At 41.1% G+C, this 22,009-nt stretch overlaps 2 protein-coding genes across 3 annotated transcripts in view; one reads left to right on the top strand and one right to left on the bottom strand.

Annotated features, from left to right (window-relative positions):
- Positions 1–6,544: 6,544 nt before the first annotated feature.
- Positions 6,545–13,993, bottom strand: LOC124292152 (2-hydroxyacylsphingosine 1-beta-galactosyltransferase-like). Of its 2 annotated transcripts, none has more exons than XM_046729201.1 (5): positions 13,916–13,993; positions 11,198–12,087; positions 9,107–9,326; positions 8,144–8,363; positions 6,545–7,555 (listed from the first exon to the last, which is right to left on the bottom strand). In XM_046729201.1, exons 2-5 carry the CDS (start codon positions 12,041–12,043, stop codon positions 7,276–7,278), a joined length of 1,566 nt encoding a protein of 521 aa, XP_046585157.1. In that variant the 5' UTR covers positions 12,044–12,087; positions 13,916–13,993; the 3' UTR covers positions 6,545–7,275. The 2 variants fall into 2 exon arrangements, with proteins under 2 accessions (XP_046585157.1, XP_046585156.1); XM_046729200.1 differs by lacking the exon at positions 13,916–13,993 and adding an exon at positions 13,712–13,902.
- A 2,993-nt stretch (positions 13,994–16,986) lies between these two features.
- Positions 16,987–22,009, top strand: part of LOC124292153 (cystine/glutamate transporter-like) — a 49,475-nt gene continuing 44,452 nt past the window's right edge. Inside the window, 1 exon segment of the mRNA XM_046729202.1 lies at positions 16,987–17,101. The gene's annotated coding sequence lies outside the window, so the exon portion shown is untranslated.

Raw genomic sequence — 22,009 nt, 5'->3', positions numbered from 1 at the left:
GTCGCACTGCAATGGTTTAGAGATTTATTGTGAGTGTAACGTGGATGTGGATAGCATCATTCCTCACAAGGATTGACGATCCAGGAGTGACCCCATCAATCAGCAACAAGCCTCAGCCCATGGGGAACAGACAAAAGATATTGTAAAAGCAGCATGGAAATTCTCAAAGAGCAATATCTTCTTTAAATCAATCTTTTCTGTGGAACTAGATCAAAGACCTCTGAAAGATCAAATAGCGGAACAATATTTTGCAACATCGATTTATCAATATTTTTTATATTGTCAATTTAAAACTTAGGAGAGAGTCAATAAAGAAAGTGGGCGTAACGCCATGAGAATATACCCATAAACTTGTTAAAAGGATAGGTTCAACCTCAGATCTATTGGTGATCAAGGCCCCGGTAGCAGATAGTGCAAAGCTTGTCCTTATAGACGCACTAAGCTTCAGAGTCCATCTTAGTGAGTGAGTGAGTTTAGTTTTACGCCGCACTCAGCAATATTCCAGCAATCGATCTGCGCAATTGGGAACCGATGACATGTGTCAACCAAGCCAGCGAGTCTGACCACCCGATCCCGTTAGTCGCGTCTTACGACATGCATGGGTTACTGAAGGTTCACTCTACCCCGGACCTTCACGGGTCTCGTTTTTATGAACCAGACATCATTATAAAATACATTCTGGCATATACCACTGCTATATATATAGCTAGAGTAGCTGATGAGTACTTGTTTCAGAGGTGCCCTGCTTCGACTAGAATTACGGTTGTATCACAGCCCAGAGCCATGCAGGTCCTCGACGTTTAACACTGTACTGGTGAAACCGACAACAATATGGTTTAAAACATGACCGCGATTCGAACCACCAAGTGACACAATTCTGCACAGCGCTGTAGACGACTGGGCCACGAGTGACATATTTGAAGGGTTTGTGAAAGCTTAGAAGTGAAATAAAACTATAAAAAATATCTAATGTCAACAAAACCTTTCAACATAAATTTAGGTATGGTTATATACAAAATCAACTTAAACAAAACATATTTTTTACATCTACGAGACGGTTGTTGAAAGCGAAGGAATACATGCTGGTCAAGTAACAGAATACTAATATACAGATTGATCGGTCTCCATTGATGAGTATAATGACACATAGAGAATTTATTACGAAACATGTTAAGAACCTATATTTAGTCTACTATTAATTTACCTTGTCATTGTGCATGAAACGTAATTATTATGTCAAATATTTTCTAGCAGATAACAGATCCGTTTAAGGGGAGATCATTTGTGGCGTGGTTTTTGAGGTTCTACCAAATGGACATGTACACTGAAGTGAAAATATCATTTCTCTCAACTTTCGGAAAAACTTTTTCTGATGCATATTTCTAACATATAATAGAAAGCATATTACCTGTTAAACTTGGTATGACAAATCCAATATCATACACAGACATTAGTACGACAAATGTTAGCTTGTCCATAGGCCTGTACTGGTATATGATACTGCCGCTGTGCTTGTCATGAAATAATGAAGTTCTGACCTACAGCTGTGTCCCTTTCAGTTTCTTTGACACCAACCTTTATATTGATCCACAACAATTGATCCTAAATAATGTCCCGTTCTGCGATAGAAGGCCTGGTGGTATGTTAAGAAAAGAGATATTTATTAAACATAAATAACACGAAGTGTATTGATCGTATAAGCTCTTCTAGAAATTGCAATCTATTTGACGAACTCTTTGGTCTGGTGGATGATCACAATAACGATAAAAACAACACTTTACTTTTCATTTACTGACAACAGGTATAACTGCACCCAGTTTCTTATGGCAAGAATCGAAACAATTTGTTGCCATTAGTTACCCGATGAGGCGTATTGTGTCGTCATTTGAGATATATTAAATTGTTTTACACCGAGACGCTTTGATCAGTTTGCAATCAGACGAAAGCTACGTTTTGCTGGACCCAAGGCTCAAGGAAAGTTAATGAATATATTCCTTCCGTAATTTATCTTCTGGTCGTAAAACACTGCCACAGTCTTCCCACTGTTTCACATCATTTACAAGGACATTGTCAAGCATATTTTCAAGGACCATCTATGTCTACTCATGGCCAAGTCCTTGTCTCAAACAATCTGTTACACTGTATGCACAATACTTACAGAACCTCTTATAAGAAATCGTTCGAACGAAATGTTGTTTTTAAGCACATTAGGAACCGTTCATGCTTAATGGCTCGGGAGGTTGTTGATGATCGTTTTGGAGAAGCATGTAGAATGTGACTCACACACACACACACACACACACACACACACACACACACACACACACACACACACACACACACACACACACACACACACACACACACACACACACACGCTTTAAAATTTATGTACAAAGTGACCTGCATGTCATGTACAAAATCAATGACCTCCCATATTTTTTAGCATATTTTTATATTATTATGTACAAAAGTGCTGCCCCCACCCGCTAGTTTAAGTGTACAAAATTGCTGACACACCCCACCCTTCCAGAACAAAATGGGTGGAAACACACACACACACACACACACACACTCAAAAGTATTGTGTATCAAAAATGTTCAGAGCAACTACAAAATAATTAACAATTATGGTCAATATTATTTTGCTATGTTTTGGAACACCAAGCTTCAGCCAGACTTACTACCTGTCCGCATTAAGTGATATGTAAATTCAGTCACAAGTAATTACATATCGTGCCTTTTTAGCAGCTTAGTTAATGAGCATAACAAACCACGATACAATTACAAATCGTAAACAGATCGGGTATGTATGTAGCTGTATCGGTATTACGACTGACAAAGTTGAACGGCCATGAATTAACCGACTGGACTGTGTCGTCTGAAATGCCTCCAGTGTAGAAAGAAATTGCGTGCATATAAAAGCGACAATATCATAACAAATTCCTGTTTAAAACAGGTTCCACTGTTGCATTCGGCCTACAGTAGGACCCGTAAGTAGGTCACGGAACTTCGTGAGGCCTTTGTACTTCCGGTGACAAACCGGCCGCCATATAGCTGGGATATTGCTGAGTGCGACGTGAAACTAAACTCACTCACTCACTCCGGTGACATACAACCTTTCATACATTTTCGAATGGTCTCATGGTTGGTAGTTGACAATAAGGAACCTATTGACCTTGCAGGAATAACAATTTCCGATCTAACATCCACAAATTAGCCAACTATTACGACTGTCAACAGCTGTGACAGCCAAGCATGGTAGTACACTTGGTCCGGTCTAGTAAAGTCATATTTGGTGGTCGCGTAATTTGGAACCAGAACTGGTTCTTGAATAAATCTGGTACCGGAAGAAAGCGTTCGCATATCGCAAGTTGGCGTGCGCAAAGGGAGCCAGGAACCAGCTTACTACCGGAAGTAGCGCCTCCCGACACTATATCAGCATGTGTTTGTGAAGCACTTTATCAAAAGTACACTCTAGAGGTTTGAAGAGCCGGAATAATGCTCTTAACTTGTAGTTTTTACTTAATACACATTTGCCCTATTTGTCGATATTGTCTGAAGCACTTAACCACTTAACGTACCTAGCAAGAGTTCGTTATGCTTGAATGTGCACTTTAATGATAAAGGTATAAACAAGAATCATAAAGTACACATCTATGTCACTTCCGTCTGGAGCTGTGCACGTACATCCCGGTAAACCAGCTCTCTCTCTCTCTGTCTCACTCGCTCTCTCTTTCTGACTCACTCTCTCTCTCTCTCTCTCTGTCTCTCACTCTCTATATGTCTGTCTCTCACTCTCTCTCCGTCTCGGTCTCACTCTGTTTCTGTCTGTCTGTCTGTCTCCCTCTGTCTGTCTCTCGGTCTCTCTCGGCCTCTCTCTCTCCGTCGCGGCCTCTCTCTCTCTTGTTCTCTCTCTCTCTGCCTCACTCTTTCTCTCTCATCGTCTGTCTGAATCTCTGTGTCCCTCTCTGACTCTCTCTCCGTCTGACTCTGTTTCTCTCTATCTCTCTGCCTCACTCTATCTCTTTCTCTTTGTCTCTCTCCGTCTCTGTCTGACTGTTTCTCTCTCACTCAGACACACGCACACGCACACGCACACGCAAACACACACACATTTCCTTCAAGGTATGCAAACCTGATCATCTCCTAACATCCCAGACATATATTAAAAAACAACAATGCCCTCATGACAATATATGCACACTGGCGTCTATTAATTATTGACCTAAGCAACCAATGTTTTTACCAACAAGCGTCGAAGGATCAATATCCCTCTCATACCAATATTTACACTGATGGATCAAAAGACGATGAGAAGGTATCAGCTATATCTGTTACTCAAGACTGCACTATGTCTTACGACCATTTGATAGAAGCTCGATTTTTACGGCAGAAGCTCGGGCTATATCATTAGTGTTACAATACATTGAACAATCAGCCAAAGCTTCATATATGTGACAGACGTCACTGTGATTAGCAATCATCACATTTTCATAGGTTGACAAAATGCATTAAATCTGACTGGTTGGTTTTCACATACAGATGGATGACTTGTCGTTAGTTTAACAAGGGCGGTGGGGTAGCCTAGTGGTTAAAGCGTTCGCTCGTCACGCTGAAGACCCGGGTTCGAATCCCCACATGGGCACACTGTGTGAAGCTCATTTCTGGTGTCCCCCGCCGTGATATTGCTGGAATGTTGCTAAAAGCGGCGTAAAACCATACTCACTCACTCACTCATTAGTTTGACAAGGAGTAAACGATAAAATTTAACGCTAAAATGGGCACTGAACATGATGGGGTCCCAGGCAGAGTCACACATTCAATATCGTGTGTGTACACCATCTGTATCAACACATGCCGGACACCTACGCCTCATGGAACCGACCAAACGTCTGAGAAAGTCCTGGGGGGGGATTTGTTTCCATTTCCTTGGAAGCGCTTGAAGGAATTCCTGTAACATTGTGGTTGGCTGCAGACGTCGCAATCGCCGTTCCATTTCGCCCCATACATGCTCTACAGGCGATAGGTCTGGGGATCTCGCTGGCCTTGGCAACACGTCGACGTTGATCTGCGTGAAGAAATGCTGCACCACCTGGCAACGTGGGATCTGGCGTTGTCATACTGAAACAGCAAACCTGGGCCATGTTGCTGTATACACGGTAGAACATGACTGTTCACAATGTCTTCCCTGAACCTTGCTCCATTCATGTTGCGATCAATGATGTGTAGTGGCGTCCTCCCTCGTGTGCTAAACCCACCCCATACCATAGCGCCACCCCCCTCCAAAACAGTCTCCTTCCATGCCACACGGGGTAACGTAACGTTCACCTCGACGTCGACACCTCCCATCAGAGCGATGAAACGAGAAACGTGAGTCGTCAGTGTAGAATCCATTCCCCAATCATGTGCTCTCCATCGCAAGTGATATCGGCACCACTGAAGTCGTAAACGTTGGCGTTGCTGCGCCAGAATTGGCCTTCTGGCAGGACGTCGTGCAGGCATCCCATAAGCAACCATGCTTTTTCAAACAGTCCTTGCCGAGATTCCAATTGTTCCTGGTACTGCCTGTGTGTGTTGCAGGTTGGGACCTGTTACGGAGATGGGTGGTAAGGATCCATCTGTCGTTACGAGACGTGGTCACTGGTGGGCGTAACCGTCAAGGACAGTCTTGAACGTTGGCATTCTGCTGATAACGTTGCCATAAATTGCATATCATCTTTCTATGGACATTAAAGAGTCGTGCGAGGTGTACCAGCTTCAATCATGTCAATAGCTCTCCATCTCTCATTTTCAGTCAAACGTGGTATATTGATGTGCAATCAAAATGCAAAACTGACTTGTTTTTTATGACTTCAGAGTTGACAACGATGAAAGTGAAAACGAGTCATCAACTTTATAGAGATCCTGTACATGCGTTTCTAAAAAATGTTCCTCCACGCTCTCAACAAGCAAGCAGAGTGTGCAGACCGGCTGTGGCTGTGTTCTGGATATGTGTGTCAGTCATGTAAGTACAGTTCGAATTCAAATTCAGATTTCAAACTGTTATAACGCAGAAAAACGTCAGTCACAGTTAGTTTTGCCTCTTAGTATATTTTCTGAAAAATTGAATTCCAATCGTAGCTGAAATTTTTAAATATCACCAGTCCAAATTTTATCACTGGTTGAAAAAGATATCATATTGCGTTGGCTGCCCAGCCATGCTGGCATCAGCGGCAACTGTAACACCGATGCCTCGGCAAAACACCTCGTGGTTAAAGCATTTGCTCGTCACACTGAAGACCCGGGTTCGATTCCCCACATGGGCACAATGTGTAAAGCCCATTTTTGATGTCCGCCGCCGTGATATTGCAGGAATATTGCTAAAAACGAAGTAAAACTAAAATCACTCACTCACTCACTACAGCAGTCTGTCTGTCTAATTTTAGCATATTTGTAGGAGCAAGATGCGCGACAAACCAGTAGTTCCAGTTTTTACCGATCAATACTACGAGTAGAGACGAAACACGCCAAACATATTACCTTGACAAATAACAGACAACCGTTACAACAAAATAGGTATATTAAAATATTTACACTGAAATTCTGATTATTCGAGGTAGAACTACGTTGGGCTGTATAAACGAAACATGTTTCATCTGTTTTTTATCTGTACTAAGAAAGTGTAATCCCAAATATAACATATGTCACATGTTTCATATTTCCGGGGTTTATTGAGTAATTATTGCCCACAAATTCTTTTCGTGACCGACGGGCATTGCTCATTCCGAGCTTTTGAGGTAAACATTCAATGACACCAAATACTTAATAAACCCCGCAAATCTGAAATCACATCCTGTGTATCGACATGGTAAAACAGAAAGGTTATCGGTCACTTTCTGAAGCACTCCCTGGAAGTTGGAAAACAGGCATGATGTCACACTGAAACGCCGATGACGTCATGTCACGAATGTAACGTCGAACTCTTCTGTGACAACTCAACTCGCATCGTTGTTCATTGTTTATGCAGTCAGCAACATTCCCCGCGTCAGTCATAAAAGACAGGGGTTTGTGAAACGTTGAATCTGGGCCAGAATACACATTGTCATCAGAAGCATCAAGGTACTCAATTGCGATCCGATGCCAATGATCTAACTGCAACTAGATCGAAGCTATTCTCGTGATAAAATTTGTTATATAACTGACTCCATGTCCTTTTTGAGAGGGGAATGGCACACAATTCACATTTCTGACTGAGGAAGGCAAAAAGGATTATCTGGAAAGCAAAACATGTGTCTATTCTAATTTGGGTTTAGTATTTCTCTTTCTACAACAACAACGAAGGCCACAGCAACACAGACATTTGAGTACCCACAAGAATACGACAACAACACCGACAATACACGTTATAACATCGAGGAGGAAATACTGGAGAAAGTTCAGGTCCCGCGACGCCGGTCGTAGATGCTGCCCGCCGTGGTCAAGGATGTAGTTGATCCAGTAGACGGTCCTTCTCATGGGATGCTGCTCACGTGACTTCATGATGGCGGACATTTTCTTCGAAGTGTCATAAAATCTAAAAATTCAAGACATTAAAAGACAGGTGACTACATGCAAATGGACGACAGGTTGAATAGTCTAGTGGTTAAAGTGTTCGCTCATCACGCTGAAGGCCCGGGTTCGATTTCCCCCATGGGTACAATGTGTGAAGCCCATTTCTGGTGTGAGGTATGAGGTATGACGGCACTTGCTGTCATATCACGGATGGAAAAGCGCCTATATCGGATCAGGCATTTGCTAGTGTGTCATCGTAACCCGACGGCACGGACTGATGCTCACTATATCAATCACTGGATAGGCTAATCCATGATCAAGTATTTGCAGTATTTACACGCCGCCATAAGCAATTTAATAACAAACCTAAAATGTTGACGCTTTGAGAGCTGTGTTAAACTGCTAAATTGTACTGATTAGGGTTTAAATGTCAGAAAAACCCTTTCATCTGTATCTTTTTGGATTTAAAACTCATTCAAAGACATGTAAAGAACTAAACATGTTTTGTATGTGTACATTCTCAACACATTTGTGCTGTGTAGCTTTAATAGTGTCTAGTGAAGCGAACACACGCACGCACACACACACGCACGCACACGAGCACACTTACCTCCTATCCCCAAGCACCTGTTGTACAGAGGACAAGATGCTCGCCTTCGTAATATTCGTGACGTCAATCCTCAGACCCATTCCCTTAGCAACGATCCTAGCAACGATGTCGAACTGGTCGCCGAATATCGGAATAGCCACCATGGGAATACCGTGGTATATCGCCTCCATTACTCCACTGATACCTCCATGGTTCAAGAACAATCGGACCTTAGGATGACCTGCCAAGGAATAACTTAGATTTATGAATATGTGCAAATACAATACAAAGTAACGTAACTCCCAGGATCATCAATCTGGCATTCAAACACTACAAACGCGTCGTTTGGAACTTGAGGTCATTTCCAGGAGAAACATTTCCCTTAACTTCCGTTAGGTGTTGCCTCTTGTTTGAAGCTATCCATGTACATGTAGATCATTCTGTGGTGTGGAGTTGGACTGCTGACATTGTTAGATTTAGATCATTCTGTTGTATATCCTTCACGACCTTGACATTGTTAGAACTGACCAAGTAGATCATTAAGTGATATATACTTCATGACCTTGACATTGTTAGAACTGACCAAGTAGATCATTAAGTGATATATACTTCATGACCATGACATTGTTAGAACTGACCAAGTAGATCATTAAGTGATATATACTTCATGACCTTGACATTGTTAGAACTGACCAAGTAGATCATTAAGTGATATATACTTCACGACCTTGACATTGATAGCACTGACCAAGTAGATCATTAAGTGATATATACTTCACGACCTTGACATTGGTAGAACTGACCAAGTAGATCATTAAGTGATATATACTTCACGACCTCGACATTGTTAGAACTTGACATTGGTAGAACTGACCAAGTAGATCATTAAGTGATATATACTTCAAGACCTTGACATTGATAACACTGACCAAGTATAGCATTAGGTGGTATATCATTCATGACCCAAACATTGTAAGAAACTACCAAGTAGATCATTCTGCGGTATCCACTTCATGATCCTGACATTGTCTGGCACTGGAGGGACCTTGGTTCCCCCGTAACGCCAGATGACGCGTTGTGGCAGAGACTTAAAGGCGTCAACAAATGCCTGAGCAGTTGCTGCATCTAGATCCTTGACGGTGGTGCCGAGACTGAAGACGATGACGCCAGCGTCTCCGGATCCTGCTAAGAAACTCTCTAGGTCCTAGCAAAGGCAAAAATATATTACGTCAACGCCAGAGACTAACCAGTCTCGATTATCTAACGAACAGATTTCATTGGGTGAATAACACGAAAAGGTGAAAATTCTACGAACTGAAAACTGCTAATGATGACTCCAGGTTTGGGTGAAATGTGTCAGCATGTCCAGCCATACGGAAAGAACCCACAACTCGCATAGTTTCATAATGCTGTGTGCGTTGCCTGCACAGCAGTTCTCCCGTCTGACGATGGCGGTTTGTAAACAGACAATAACTGTCTGAATCACAAACTCACTGATACCATAGCCCACGCGAGTACAGGTCGTAATGCAAGGGCTTGAATAATGTCGTCCTCGGTCACCTAAGGTTAAATACCTCACTGTTATTACGATACATGTCTTGAGCCTATTCGTAGCCATACCTTCGTGTCGAAAGTGACATCACTATATCTATCTCTAAAATGCATAACTTGGCAGATTGTCTCTTGCTCATGCGAGATATTACGAATGGGATGCTATTTTAGCACCTTGAAATTGTGATCGGTTTTACAAATCAACGCCACGATAAGGAATGAGTGTGGGTTATTTGACGGATGGAGGTAAAATACCCTGTTTATCGAAGATGGATACACTTACCTCAAGTAATTTTCGTACATGAACACTTATAAAAAACCCATTCGCCTCTACATCCTTTGAACTCGACAGAATCGCTTTTTTGATTTTGACCTCACTTTGTGCGTTTTTGGTGACTTAATGTTTTTCTGTGGGTACTGATTTGCTTTGTAGTACATGCTTTCCTTTCCGTGATGAAATTATATAACACTGGAGTTCTTAAGTAAAGTTATAAGGTATACAGTTACGTCATTGTGGTCTTTAACACGGCATTTATTAACAGGTCACCATACTGACTGACTGACTGAGTTTGGTTTTACGCCGCTTTAAGCAATATTCCAGCAACATCACGGCTGGGGACGACAGAAATGGGCTTCACACATTGTACCCATGTGGGGATTCGAACCCGGGTCTTCGGCGTGACGAGCCAACGCTTTAACCATTAGGCTACCCCACCGCCCCAACAGGTCACCATATCATATGGATGTTACCTTTGGTAGTCTGTTTCAGAGTCCCTGAACAGCAGATTCATCCCTTCCGTCCAACCCTCTCTACAATGCTAAAGCCCTAAAGGAAGCAATTCTACATTTCCTCAGTTTCTGAATCACCCATCTCTCTGGGGCTCCTTGTAAATGGGGAAGGTCGTGGGTTCGATCCCCGACCGCGTCATACCAAAAGACGTTGAAATATGGTACTTGTTTGTCCCTGCCTGGTGCTCGGCATTAATGGGTACAACAAGGACTGGTCGGCTCGGAGTCAGTATAATATGTCTGAGTGGGGTATTCATGCTTCACTGCGGCATGGTATCTCAGTGGGCTAGCACTATAAAACCAGCTTAAGTCTGGGCTTGTACAAGCTGCCGCACATACACATACACACGCATGCACGTCGTCATATGAGCGAAATATTCTCAAGCACGACGTTAAACCCAATTTCACTTCACCTCCTTGTAAATGGACCCGTGCAAATCCGGGTTAGAATTGATCTTCAGTAACCCATGTTTGTCGTAAGAGGCGACTAACGGGATCAGGTGGTCCGGCTCGCTGAATTGGTTGACACATGTCATCGTATCATAATTGCGTAGATAAATGCTCATGCTGTTGATCACTGGATTGTCCATACTCGCTTATTTACAGGCCGCCGCCATATAGCCGGAATACTGCTGAGTGAGGCGTAAAACTAAATTCATTCATTTTCAGCATAAAAGGAATTATTTGTTTCTATACAAATTATATATATTCAGAGAATAAATATTAGTCAATTACCTGCGGCAGAGGCTGTGAATCCTTTGTGGTTAAACCGCCCACGTAGACCACGTTTGGGGTGAGAGGTCGCGGGAACTCCAGAGTGAAGTCAGTGTTAGCCAACCACAACTCTGCGTCCGCCATGATGTCTTCATACGACAGATGCTGCACTTCCGGCAAAGAGTTCCTGGCGTACTGATTCATGGTGGCAAAGTAGTACTTAAGGGCCAGCTGATTGGCGACGTACAGTCCAGTGTTGGTCAACCGGTCCAGGAAGGACATCCGGTCCGTTAACTGTAAAGGTGTGAATCCAACCGGCACATACGCCAACGGGGACGGCGTCTGTGACAACCGGGCGTGTTGAACGGCGTCAAACGCCCCACAGGCGAATACAATTAATGGTAGATTGAGAGATTTAATGAAATGCATTCCGTGGACAATAAATGCATCCGCCACAGCCAAGTCGAATTTTTCTTTCTCTGCTGAAGCACGAAATTTGGGCACAGATTCGAAAAAATCCCTCATCTGCTTGTCGACTGCCGCCTGTCCGCGGGTTATCTTGTCACCTTCATATTGACTCCTTCCTGCAAGAGAGTCGGCAAACAACTCTTCCATCACCTTCTCGTAGTCGGAATTATCATCGCTATACGTCCACAGGTCGAAATGGTCGGCTTTTTTCACCCATTGGGCTTTATACGTAATGAATGTAATCTTGTGACCTTCTCTGCTCAGCTCTTTAGCAATGTGAGACATGACCCCAAAATGGCTGAATGGTCCCGGAAACATGAGGATGTTGGCTCCGTCCAGACAGTTCGGACATACGAGGAGGAGGAGGATAACAGCGAGTCTCGTGCTTGTTTGCAACATAGCGACAGTCGATGGTCTGGACCTTTGATACTGGTTCCTCCGAACTGGAAAAGGACATTTCTATGAGGCCTGTTTTACCATTTATTCCCTTATTTCTTTTACATAAAAAAAACAATTCAGGGTGATCACAATTCGATATTTTCAGGCATCAAAAATGATTTATCGATACCCTTGATTCTAATTTAGATATCAATAAAACCTGCAGCGTGTGTTTTAGTTTTACTACATCAATTTTCTACGTTTCACTGTATCATAAGCACATTGAATAATTACCAATTTTACTAATTCGATTATTAGCTATCCAAACTTTGATTCATTGATAACATTAAGTTGGCTTAATACCAAATGTACTTAAGAATTGTAGATATCACAAAATATATATAATGATATCATAAGACAGCCAGTTTTCGATTTTCTCATATCTCATGTATCAAATAGCATAACTTATATATTTAAATTTCTAATATCAATCATTTACTTTGAAATATCAAATTATGATTTGGGGCTTGTTGCCATATCACGAAACATTAGACTTAGCACATTGTGTCTATGGCAGGAACAGAACCAGTGTTTGATTTTAGATGTGATTGCTGCATGTTGTTGCAGCTAAGGTAATCGTTACCGGCCACGTTCAAGTGTTAATGGTTCGGGTTCAGGTAAATGTTCCTATTCAGAACAAACTGGGAGAAATATGGGAACCAGACAATCTAACGAGACATGGTGTGGTCACATAAGCCTTTGTTCCGAACAATGTGTACATATGAACCAGATTTACAAGTGAATGAAGAATCACTCGATATCAATTTTATCAATAAATGAGATAAGTCAAGATTTGAGAAAAATAGCGTCTTTGCAAACGTACGGACATTTTGTCTACGTGTTTACAATCAACAGGCGAGTAAATTCGTCACCTTAAATCCAACATTTTGAAATCCTGTGGTACCATTATTAAACAATATATTATAAAATGAGTTCATTGTATGGATGTAGAATGATAAATAAAACACTTTTTTTAAAAATGGAATTTTGTACTCATTGGCCTTTGACCCCAATTTGTGACCTAATTAGGCATTTTTGAGCTTAGCAAACAACAGATTCGTATCCAGCACGAAAAACTACCCTAGAAAATGTTGTTTGCTTGCTTTTACTCAAAAATGCCTCATCCATTCTTAAAATCCACATTTCTTAGAAATTTGACTAGACTCTTGTGATATCCCGTTTAGCAGGTATCTCACGAGCATTCGTCGGCATTCGACCCTTTCCGTAACCTACATTCGGTTTGTCCCGGATTGACACGAGTTGCTCACGGACAGCCCCTGTACTGAGTGGTTGCTAGAATATTTCCGCGAGTGTCGGTCGTGGTGACATGTACTGAACCTTAGGTTTGTAAACCATATAAAAGATTGTGTCTGGTTAATACATATTTTAACAAACGGTCTTAAAACTTTACATTAAATGACACACACTTCATGAAGGAAGTATTGCCTAGCAATCGGAAGCTTCGCAGGGTGTGTTCGACCACTGGTTGTGTGTACCTTTCCCGCTTAACAAACACACCACCCAACATCCGCCTATCGCGATTGATTTTAACACAACTATTTCCGAGAATTGCTATAGATAAAAGCATCAGGATTGGGTGAATTATCGAGAACAGCGTGTGGTGTTTACCTGATTAATCTCTCGTGCAGCTTCACTTCCGCGTTAGGCACAGGTTAGTTAGGCCCAATATCTCGTCGCCAGTCTACGACGTACAGAACAGGCCATGCACCTTACTGGGTGTATATACCAAACCGCAGGACAGTATGTCTAAACAAGGTATGAGAATCTCAGCAATATTCTTTAGTAACTTCATTCTATCTCTACGACACGTACCTTTCCTTGCTTGGACTATCGGCTATGATTGCTATATAAGGCAGTCGGGTAGACGGGGTCATGTGTACTTAGAGAGCACGTGGTGTCCCTATGTCGATACGCAGCTGGTAGTGTTAATATTTCCTACCCTAGTCATGTTATTATTGTTAATATATATATCATTTTGATCATTATTTCAGCAACAGATGTAAGCTTATAGGGGCTGGGAGGTGGCCTTATGATTAAAGCTTTCGCTTGTCACCTATAGAAGGTCCGGGTTTGTACCCCACATGGGTAAAATCTGTGACACAATATTTGGTCTTCTCTGCGCAGACTGCGGTGCTACTGACAGAATAATGGTAAAAGTGTTGTATTCAGTCATTCAATCCGCCCGTATATGCTTGTGCATCTTGAGCAGTCAGAATGAGTGATTATCGAAAAAGACGTTATATCTGTTCTTCTCATTCTCATCCAGCGTTCGAAATTAACGTCGGTCCGAAGCCGACTGAAAACCGCAGCTTATGTTTCCTGGAGGTCATTATGGCTGACAGTTTTTTCATCCCCAATAAGTAAGACTATTATTTTTGAGAAAATATCATTCACTAATTTCTAGTTTTTATATCTTGATCAGCAGCTGTTGTTTGTAAGTGAAACGACTATCATTTTCGAGGAAGCAGTTTAGATTACTGAGATATGATCTGTTAACCTATAACAAGTTATCCGAATGCATCGCAAACGCCATACACTGACAGGGTATCGCTTTCATTTCATTTAACATGGTAGAGGATATATGCTGGTGTGCAGACTGCAGATTGTTAGTTGTCACAAGTTGTGTTTGCTGGGAATTACTTATATATCCAAAACATAGGGCCTACACGTTCTGATCAAGACCCACAACTTGTTATGGTTCTGGGTCCTTAGGGCCTGCAGCTTTTCAGGGTTAAGGGCAAACACTGTTCTCATCACCGTCATCGTCGTCATCCCCTTCGGTTGATATACAACAGAATAAACTTCAGGACTGTGCCTTAATCCCATTAATAATATATATCTCATCTTTCGTGATATTATTTACGTAAACGGTACATCATGCATTAAGCATATCAAACACCGTAAACTTAGTGTTTAGCGAAGTTAGTGCCATGTTTAATTAACTGAAAGACAATGCTTACTGAGCCGTCGTTTATTTGTGAATAATGCATACTGAGAAAAACTTCGGGATCATTAATTTCTTAGAAGGTTATCGTTTTAATTGTTTGCTGAGTCTTCCAAAACATATTAATGATCCCTTACTGTTTTCGTGAGTATAGTTGTTCCAGCAAGTGGGTGAATCTTGCGATGGAACTGCAGTAGTGTTCTTGATGCATGGCCTCATTTGCATATTTTTCTACCCATGATAGTAATTCTATCAGAAAGTATCAATTATATGCTTTTGAATAACTTTATATGAGAATTTCAATATAACTGAAATCGGCACAAGAACCTGCTCATACAACAAGTTATTCTTCATGGTGTTATCATCCGTTTATTTATGAAATATAAGGCTAAAGGCATTTAATTAGATAAAACATGTCGGTCATGCAGATGGCACACGTACGTGTCGACATCTGCGCACATTGATGTGTGCTATTTACATCAAGCATAAATCTGAGGTTACATGGTATTGTTAATCAAATGAATAATTTACTAAGGTTTAAACTACTAGACACAACAATGTAACCATTTAGCGAATCATACTTCCCATGTTGAATGAATGGTATGTAATAATATTGTAATAATCGAATAGGAATTTGTCAGCAGCCGGTGGAGACTAAACGTGTAATTATGGTCTGTACATGGTTAAGTGAACATAAACATTTGATTCAGCTTACATTTAATTAACAAAGTCTGGGTGGTGCATATGTGTGTACATGTGTCCCAGGTTGAGGACAATGGTGGGGGACAAAGGTTTCTACAGACAGATGGTGCGGCGGAGTGTGTGTGTGTGTGTGTGTGTGTGTGTGTGTGTGTGTGTGTGTGTGTGTGTGTGTGTGTGTGTGTGTGTGTGTGTGTGTGTGTGTGTGTGTGTGTGTGTGAAATGGTTGTTGATATTAAGAAGAAGAAGAAGAATTGTTTATTACAGTGTTTCACACCCTGGTACAGAGTCCGGCCTCTTTAGGCCTATTAGACACAATAAGACAAGGATAAATACCATGATGATATTAAAATAGCACACATCTCGCCAACACACATACTATAACAACCATCGCACCGTGGCACAAACAACCCCCATGCACACACAGTTACGGATCTGTAAATATAGGCCAGTAATAATACCTCACTGCATATCACCCCTCATGTCTTACATGCCTTCACATTCAATGTTATCCACACACATCCAACTGCCACCACTGACGAGTAAACGGCTAGATTATGTCGAAAAGCTGCGTACAAGTTAACATCAACATGTAACGTTTATAACAAGTAGTATACATGTATATATTTGTTTAATGTGTGTGTTGAATCCTGGAAATCGTTTTATACAGTCATGTTCATAAAAACAGCTTCCACGCTTGTTTAACAACGAGGAGAGTTCTAAGGATATACAACTTCTTTCATATTAAATGCTTGATAACGGTGTCAGTAGCTACACCGAAACGTCGCTCATGTTATGTTAAAGACGTTGTATATCCATAGAACTCTTTGCTTGATGAGGGTGGTAGTGGCTACACCGAAACGTCGCTCATATTATATTAAAGAAGTTGTATATCCATAGAACTCTCCTCGTTGTTCATCACACCAACTTCTAAATGCCACTCAAACAAGTTCCACGCTTGTTGTTTAATGGGTGTTCAAGATCGCTGATGAAGCAGTATGTAGCCTAATATTAATATCCGCGACACCAATACCACTCGCACGCACGCACGCACGCACGCACGCAAACACACCACCACCACTACTCCATTATTAAATGGCTATTCCCTTACGTAACACAAAGAAAACAGCTTATGGACAGGTGTCAAATAAAAGTTCTGCTGACATCCGGGATTCTAAGAACGCCGTTTATTCATGAGCTCGTTGTTCCGGTTCATTATATGGTGGTGGCAAGAGGGTGGTAACATTGCATCAGCCACGGAGTTACAATACAGCAATATATAGCAAATTGTCTCACAGTTCAATCAGGCGTTCTCGGGAACTAAGAACTCGCTGTCGGAGACCTAAGTATAGCAGGTAAGTTGCGACGGTCATTGACCTTTATTTGTTTTGTAGAAGCGGCGAAAAATGACCCCTTTAGGAGCAGGTGAACCGGTTGTCAAACCGGATTCAAGTGCGGTAAACCGCACTGTATGTGGGTAGGAAATCACGTCACGTTTTGTTCAGTTCAACCCCTATGTCGTGGCGAAAATGGGACGGTGTATGTTTAAACGTCATTTGGGGAAGAAGAATTCGCGCGAATCCAGTGGGGAGGGATGTACTTGTGGGATGTTAATGTATGTAGATTAAAGAAGTATTCTTGTGTACCCTTAGTGAACACGTATAACCGTACTATACTATACCCCATTGCCAACTTTATCTATCGCTCCGTGGTGTAGAGGGTAGGGTGTCTGTCCTCATAGCGGAAGTTCGGGGTTCGATTCCAAGTCACGTCATACCAAAAGACTGCTGCTTGTTGTTACCCCGCCTGGTGTTAGGCATTAAGGAGATATAACTAGGATGTATCAGTATACATTAACTGTCGCGAATTGGGATTCACTGATTGTTAATTATCATAACCAGATGGCCATAAACAGACTGAAATCAGGTCACATTAGCCACGTGAAACTACAGCATGGCTTCCCCCTGGGCTAGCACTAAAGCCAGTGTTAGTCTTCATAAGTACAAGCACACACAGGTGCGCGCGCATGTCTCAGTATCATATCCTTAGCGACCAGAACTGGGATACGACCAGAACTGGGATAAACAGTCCACAATTTCGTAAAACCCTATTTACTGCAGTACTGCTCCCGGTTAACTCTAAAACTTAAGGCGATCTATGCGCGGAATATGATTTAGTTAATGTTTTTGTGAGGAGACACTGAAAATTATCAGTTACATATTTCCATATTCCTCTGCAAATATGTAGCTCACATTTAATTTTCCAATATAGGTTGGAAGAACCTTAAGAGTTTCTAATTATTTTTGTACTCGCCAGTTATTCAATCGTTTATATCGTGTGGCAATTCCCACTCAAGCAAACCTCTCATGGTGTATGACGTTTCATTTTCATTAACTTTGTTGTTTTATAATGCAAGCATCATGTAATTTACATCACGTAATAAATATCATATAATCGGCCACGTTAATGGAAATAATTCAAACACCCTATTGTGTTCTGAAATAATTCTGATTTTTGTCGTAATAAGCTATGTAACTGTGAAAACATTTCCGTATTCAGGTGTTTGTGACCGAATTTGCTGCATTTTAAATGATCCTTTACTTTAAATTGGTTGCATAGTTCAGCTGTATTGGGTACGGCTCAAAGCTGAAGCCAAACAAATCACATTTGGGACCGTTTATAATTTATAGCTGGGGTGCGGGGGGTGATGATGATTTTAGGGGGGTCACCCATTTTGTTCTGGGGAGGTAGAAGGGACATCTATTTTGTACACAAATACTAGGGTGGTGTGTGTGTGTGTGTGTGTGTGTGTGTGTGTGTGTGTGTGTGTGTGTGTGTGTGTGTGTGTGTGTGAGGTGAGAGAGTGAGAGAGTGAGAGAGGTGAGAGTGAGAGAGAGAGAGAGAGAGAGAGAGAGAGAGAGAGAGAGAGAGAGAGAGAGAGAGAGAGAGAGAGAGAGAGAGAGTAGATGAGAGAGAAAGAGAGAAAAACGATGTTTTGTACATGACATTAAAAACGATGCTTAGTGACATTATGGGAATAGTGGCGGTCATTGATTTTGTACTTTACATGCTGCATGGGGGTGTCACATACTTTGTACATAAATTGTAAGGGGAGTGGGTCATTCACGTTGCACATGCTTATCATTCAGGCTGAAAGGCAAAGGGGATGTGTCGGATATATAACTTCCATCACAGAGAAAAAAGGAGGGAAGGGCGTATATCGGATATATCAACAGAAGAGGCCAAACCTTTTCCACGTCCATAAGTAATCTCTACTAAAAGCAGAGTCGAATGTACAATTCTGACTATATCATGAGCATGTATTTGTTTCAGCAGTATTACAGGTGTGCAATGTTGTTGGTAAACAGTCATTGATTGTCATCATACGACATCACACAGAATGAAAGTTGGGAAGGGTATACATGTACATCGGATATATAACTTACACCACACAGAATAAAAGGCGGGAAGTGTATATCGGTATAACTTATCGGAAGGGTATATAACTTCACACAGGAAAAGGGTATATCGGATATATAACACTCACAGAATAAAAGGCGGGAAGGGTATATCGGATATATATATAACTATACAAAACTACACCACAGAATGAAAGACGGGAAATATCGGATAAAGAAAGTACAGCAACACAGAATGAAAGACGGGAAGGGTATATCGGTTATATAACTTACACCATACAGAATAAAAGTCGGGAAGGGTATATCGGATATATAACTTACACCTCACAGAATATATCGGATATATAACTTACACCTCACAGAATAAAAGGCGGGAAGGGTATATCGGATATATAACTTACACCTCACAGAATAAAAAGCGGGAACAGAATATATCGGATATATAACTTACACCTCACAGCGGGAAGGGTATATCGGATATATAATAACCATACAGAATAAAAGGCAGATAAAACTAACCCCTCACAGAATGAAAGGCGGGAAGGGTATATCGGATATAAAAAGTAAGCCACACAGAATGAAAGACGGGAAGGGTATATCGGTTATATAACTTACACCATACAGAATAAAAGGCGGGAAGGGTATATCGGGAAGGGTCTATCGGATATATCGGATATATAACTTACACCTCACAGAATAAAAGGCGGGAAGGGTATATCGGATATATAACTTATCACAGAATAAAAGGCGGGAAGGGTATATCAGATATATAACTTACACCTCACAGAATAAAAGGCGGGAAGGGTATATCGGATATATAACTTACACCATACAGAATAAAAGGCGGGAAGGGTATATCGGATATAAAACTAACCCCACAGAATGAAACTTACAGGAACGGCGGGAAGGGTATCTCACAGAATGAAAGACGGGAAGGGTATATCGGATATATAACTTACACCATACAGAATAAAAGTCGAGAAGGGTATATCGGATATAAAACTACCCCCAACAGAATGAAAGACGGGAAGGGTATATCGGATATAAAACTAACCCACACAGAATGAAAGACGGGAGAGGTTTTACATCGGCTATGTTCTATTCATTCAGACTGAAGGTGAGGGAGGGTGTGCATAACATGTTTAATATATACTCATGCCAATAATGGTTGTCACCCCCCTCCCCACCCCAACCCCCACCCCCACACACACCCTCTCTCCAATTAAAAAAACTGAAGGGGGTGACAACCATTATTGGCATGAGTATATTACAAGTCAGTGTGCGAACTGGTTTCCAAATTTTGTTACCCAGTCGGGCTACCTATGCCTGAAAGTTACTAGCCCACAAAATAATTCACTAGCCAGAAATTTGAATGTAGAAACTGAGCAAAAGATTGCAAAAATAGATGAGAATAAGATAATGTCGGCATGGCAAGGGTTTCATCATTAATCTGCTGATATGACGAACACTTTTGTCAGACCATAATCTCGCATGATTCAAAAGTTTAATTATAACTTAACAAGTCGGAGAGAGTGAACATGACCCCGTGAATTGGGTGTGGGATGGGTGGGGGCCGGCAGGGAAGAGAATGGTTTCTTTAGTTGTATTGGATATGCTACATTATGCATGCAAATGCAAGTCACATATATCTTCATAGCTGCTTAACAACCTGCAACATTTATTGGTGTTTGACACAACCTACCTACTGTGTGTGTGTGTGTGTGTGTGTGTGTGTGCGTGCGTACGTGTGTGTGTGTGTGTAGTTATAACTATCTTATTCACTTTTATATTTTATTTGTACCATCAAGTAATTAGTGTCTCGTAGGCCAACTGGCCGGGTGCTCTTTTTAATGTATCATACTATATCTATACATTTTGTACCACAGCATGTGACACTTTGAGAAAATAATTTCTTCTTCTTCTTCTGGCGAGGTGGGGTAGCCTAGTGGTTAAGGCGCCGAAGACCCTGTTGGCTGTGATATTGCTGGAATATTGCTAAAAGTGGCATAAAACCATACTCACTCACTCGCTCTTCTTCTTAAGTGCCTTAATCATAAGCGCAAGCTCACACACCATTTCACTTTAGACATATATACGTGCTGGTATTTCTATGACCGAACCCATTTATAGGCATTTTTCTACCATCTATTACTGAACATTCCTATGGTTGATGATTTGCACTGGATATAAGCTGGATATCCCATATATTTCCACATACCTGCTCCTGATCTGCATAACAAATATTTTATTGAAGAATACCAAGCAGTCCGAACTACTCATTATCACTATTCTTTCACAATGTATAGATTTCTATATTGTAAGAGAAACAATTAAAATCACATCCAGGACCTACACTTTTACCGAATATCTTAAGATATTCATTATCAGTAACATATGTGCCACTATGCTGCTTCATGTCATACCCAAATATATTCAGCCTTGAAGGGTATCTGACAAAAAAAGAATCTTAAATATAGTAAGCAATAAATACATAATGCTGGTCTACTAATGTTTCATTAATTATTATGTGCATTACATACGAAAATATGCCATATCTTAAAAGCTATACATTTTCACTGCATTAAGATAGAATAACATTTGTCCCACCTGTCCTTGTGCACATGGGTGATCCAATGCTTTGTACTCTTGGCCTATGACCTCTGTTACTGAATAAATTTCTTGTTCTTGTTCTATTTTTATTGTTCTTTAATACATAAGATTTGAAGAAATCAGCTTTAGAATGGAATGCATTTAAAATATTGTATAGAATGAAATGAATGTTATTTCCACAGAAAACATCCAGAATTTTGCTTAATTGTTTGTGATTGAGCACACAGTACATGA

This window comes from Haliotis rubra, unplaced genomic scaffold, assembly GCF_003918875.1.
Source record: "Haliotis rubra isolate DU_JTF1 unplaced genomic scaffold, ASM391887v1 Scf51, whole genome shotgun sequence".
NCBI classification, from domain to species: domain Eukaryota; kingdom Metazoa; phylum Mollusca; class Gastropoda; order Lepetellida; family Haliotidae; genus Haliotis; species Haliotis rubra.
Note: the sequence above shows the minus strand (reverse complement) of the source record. Positions and strands in the feature narration are given on the sequence as shown.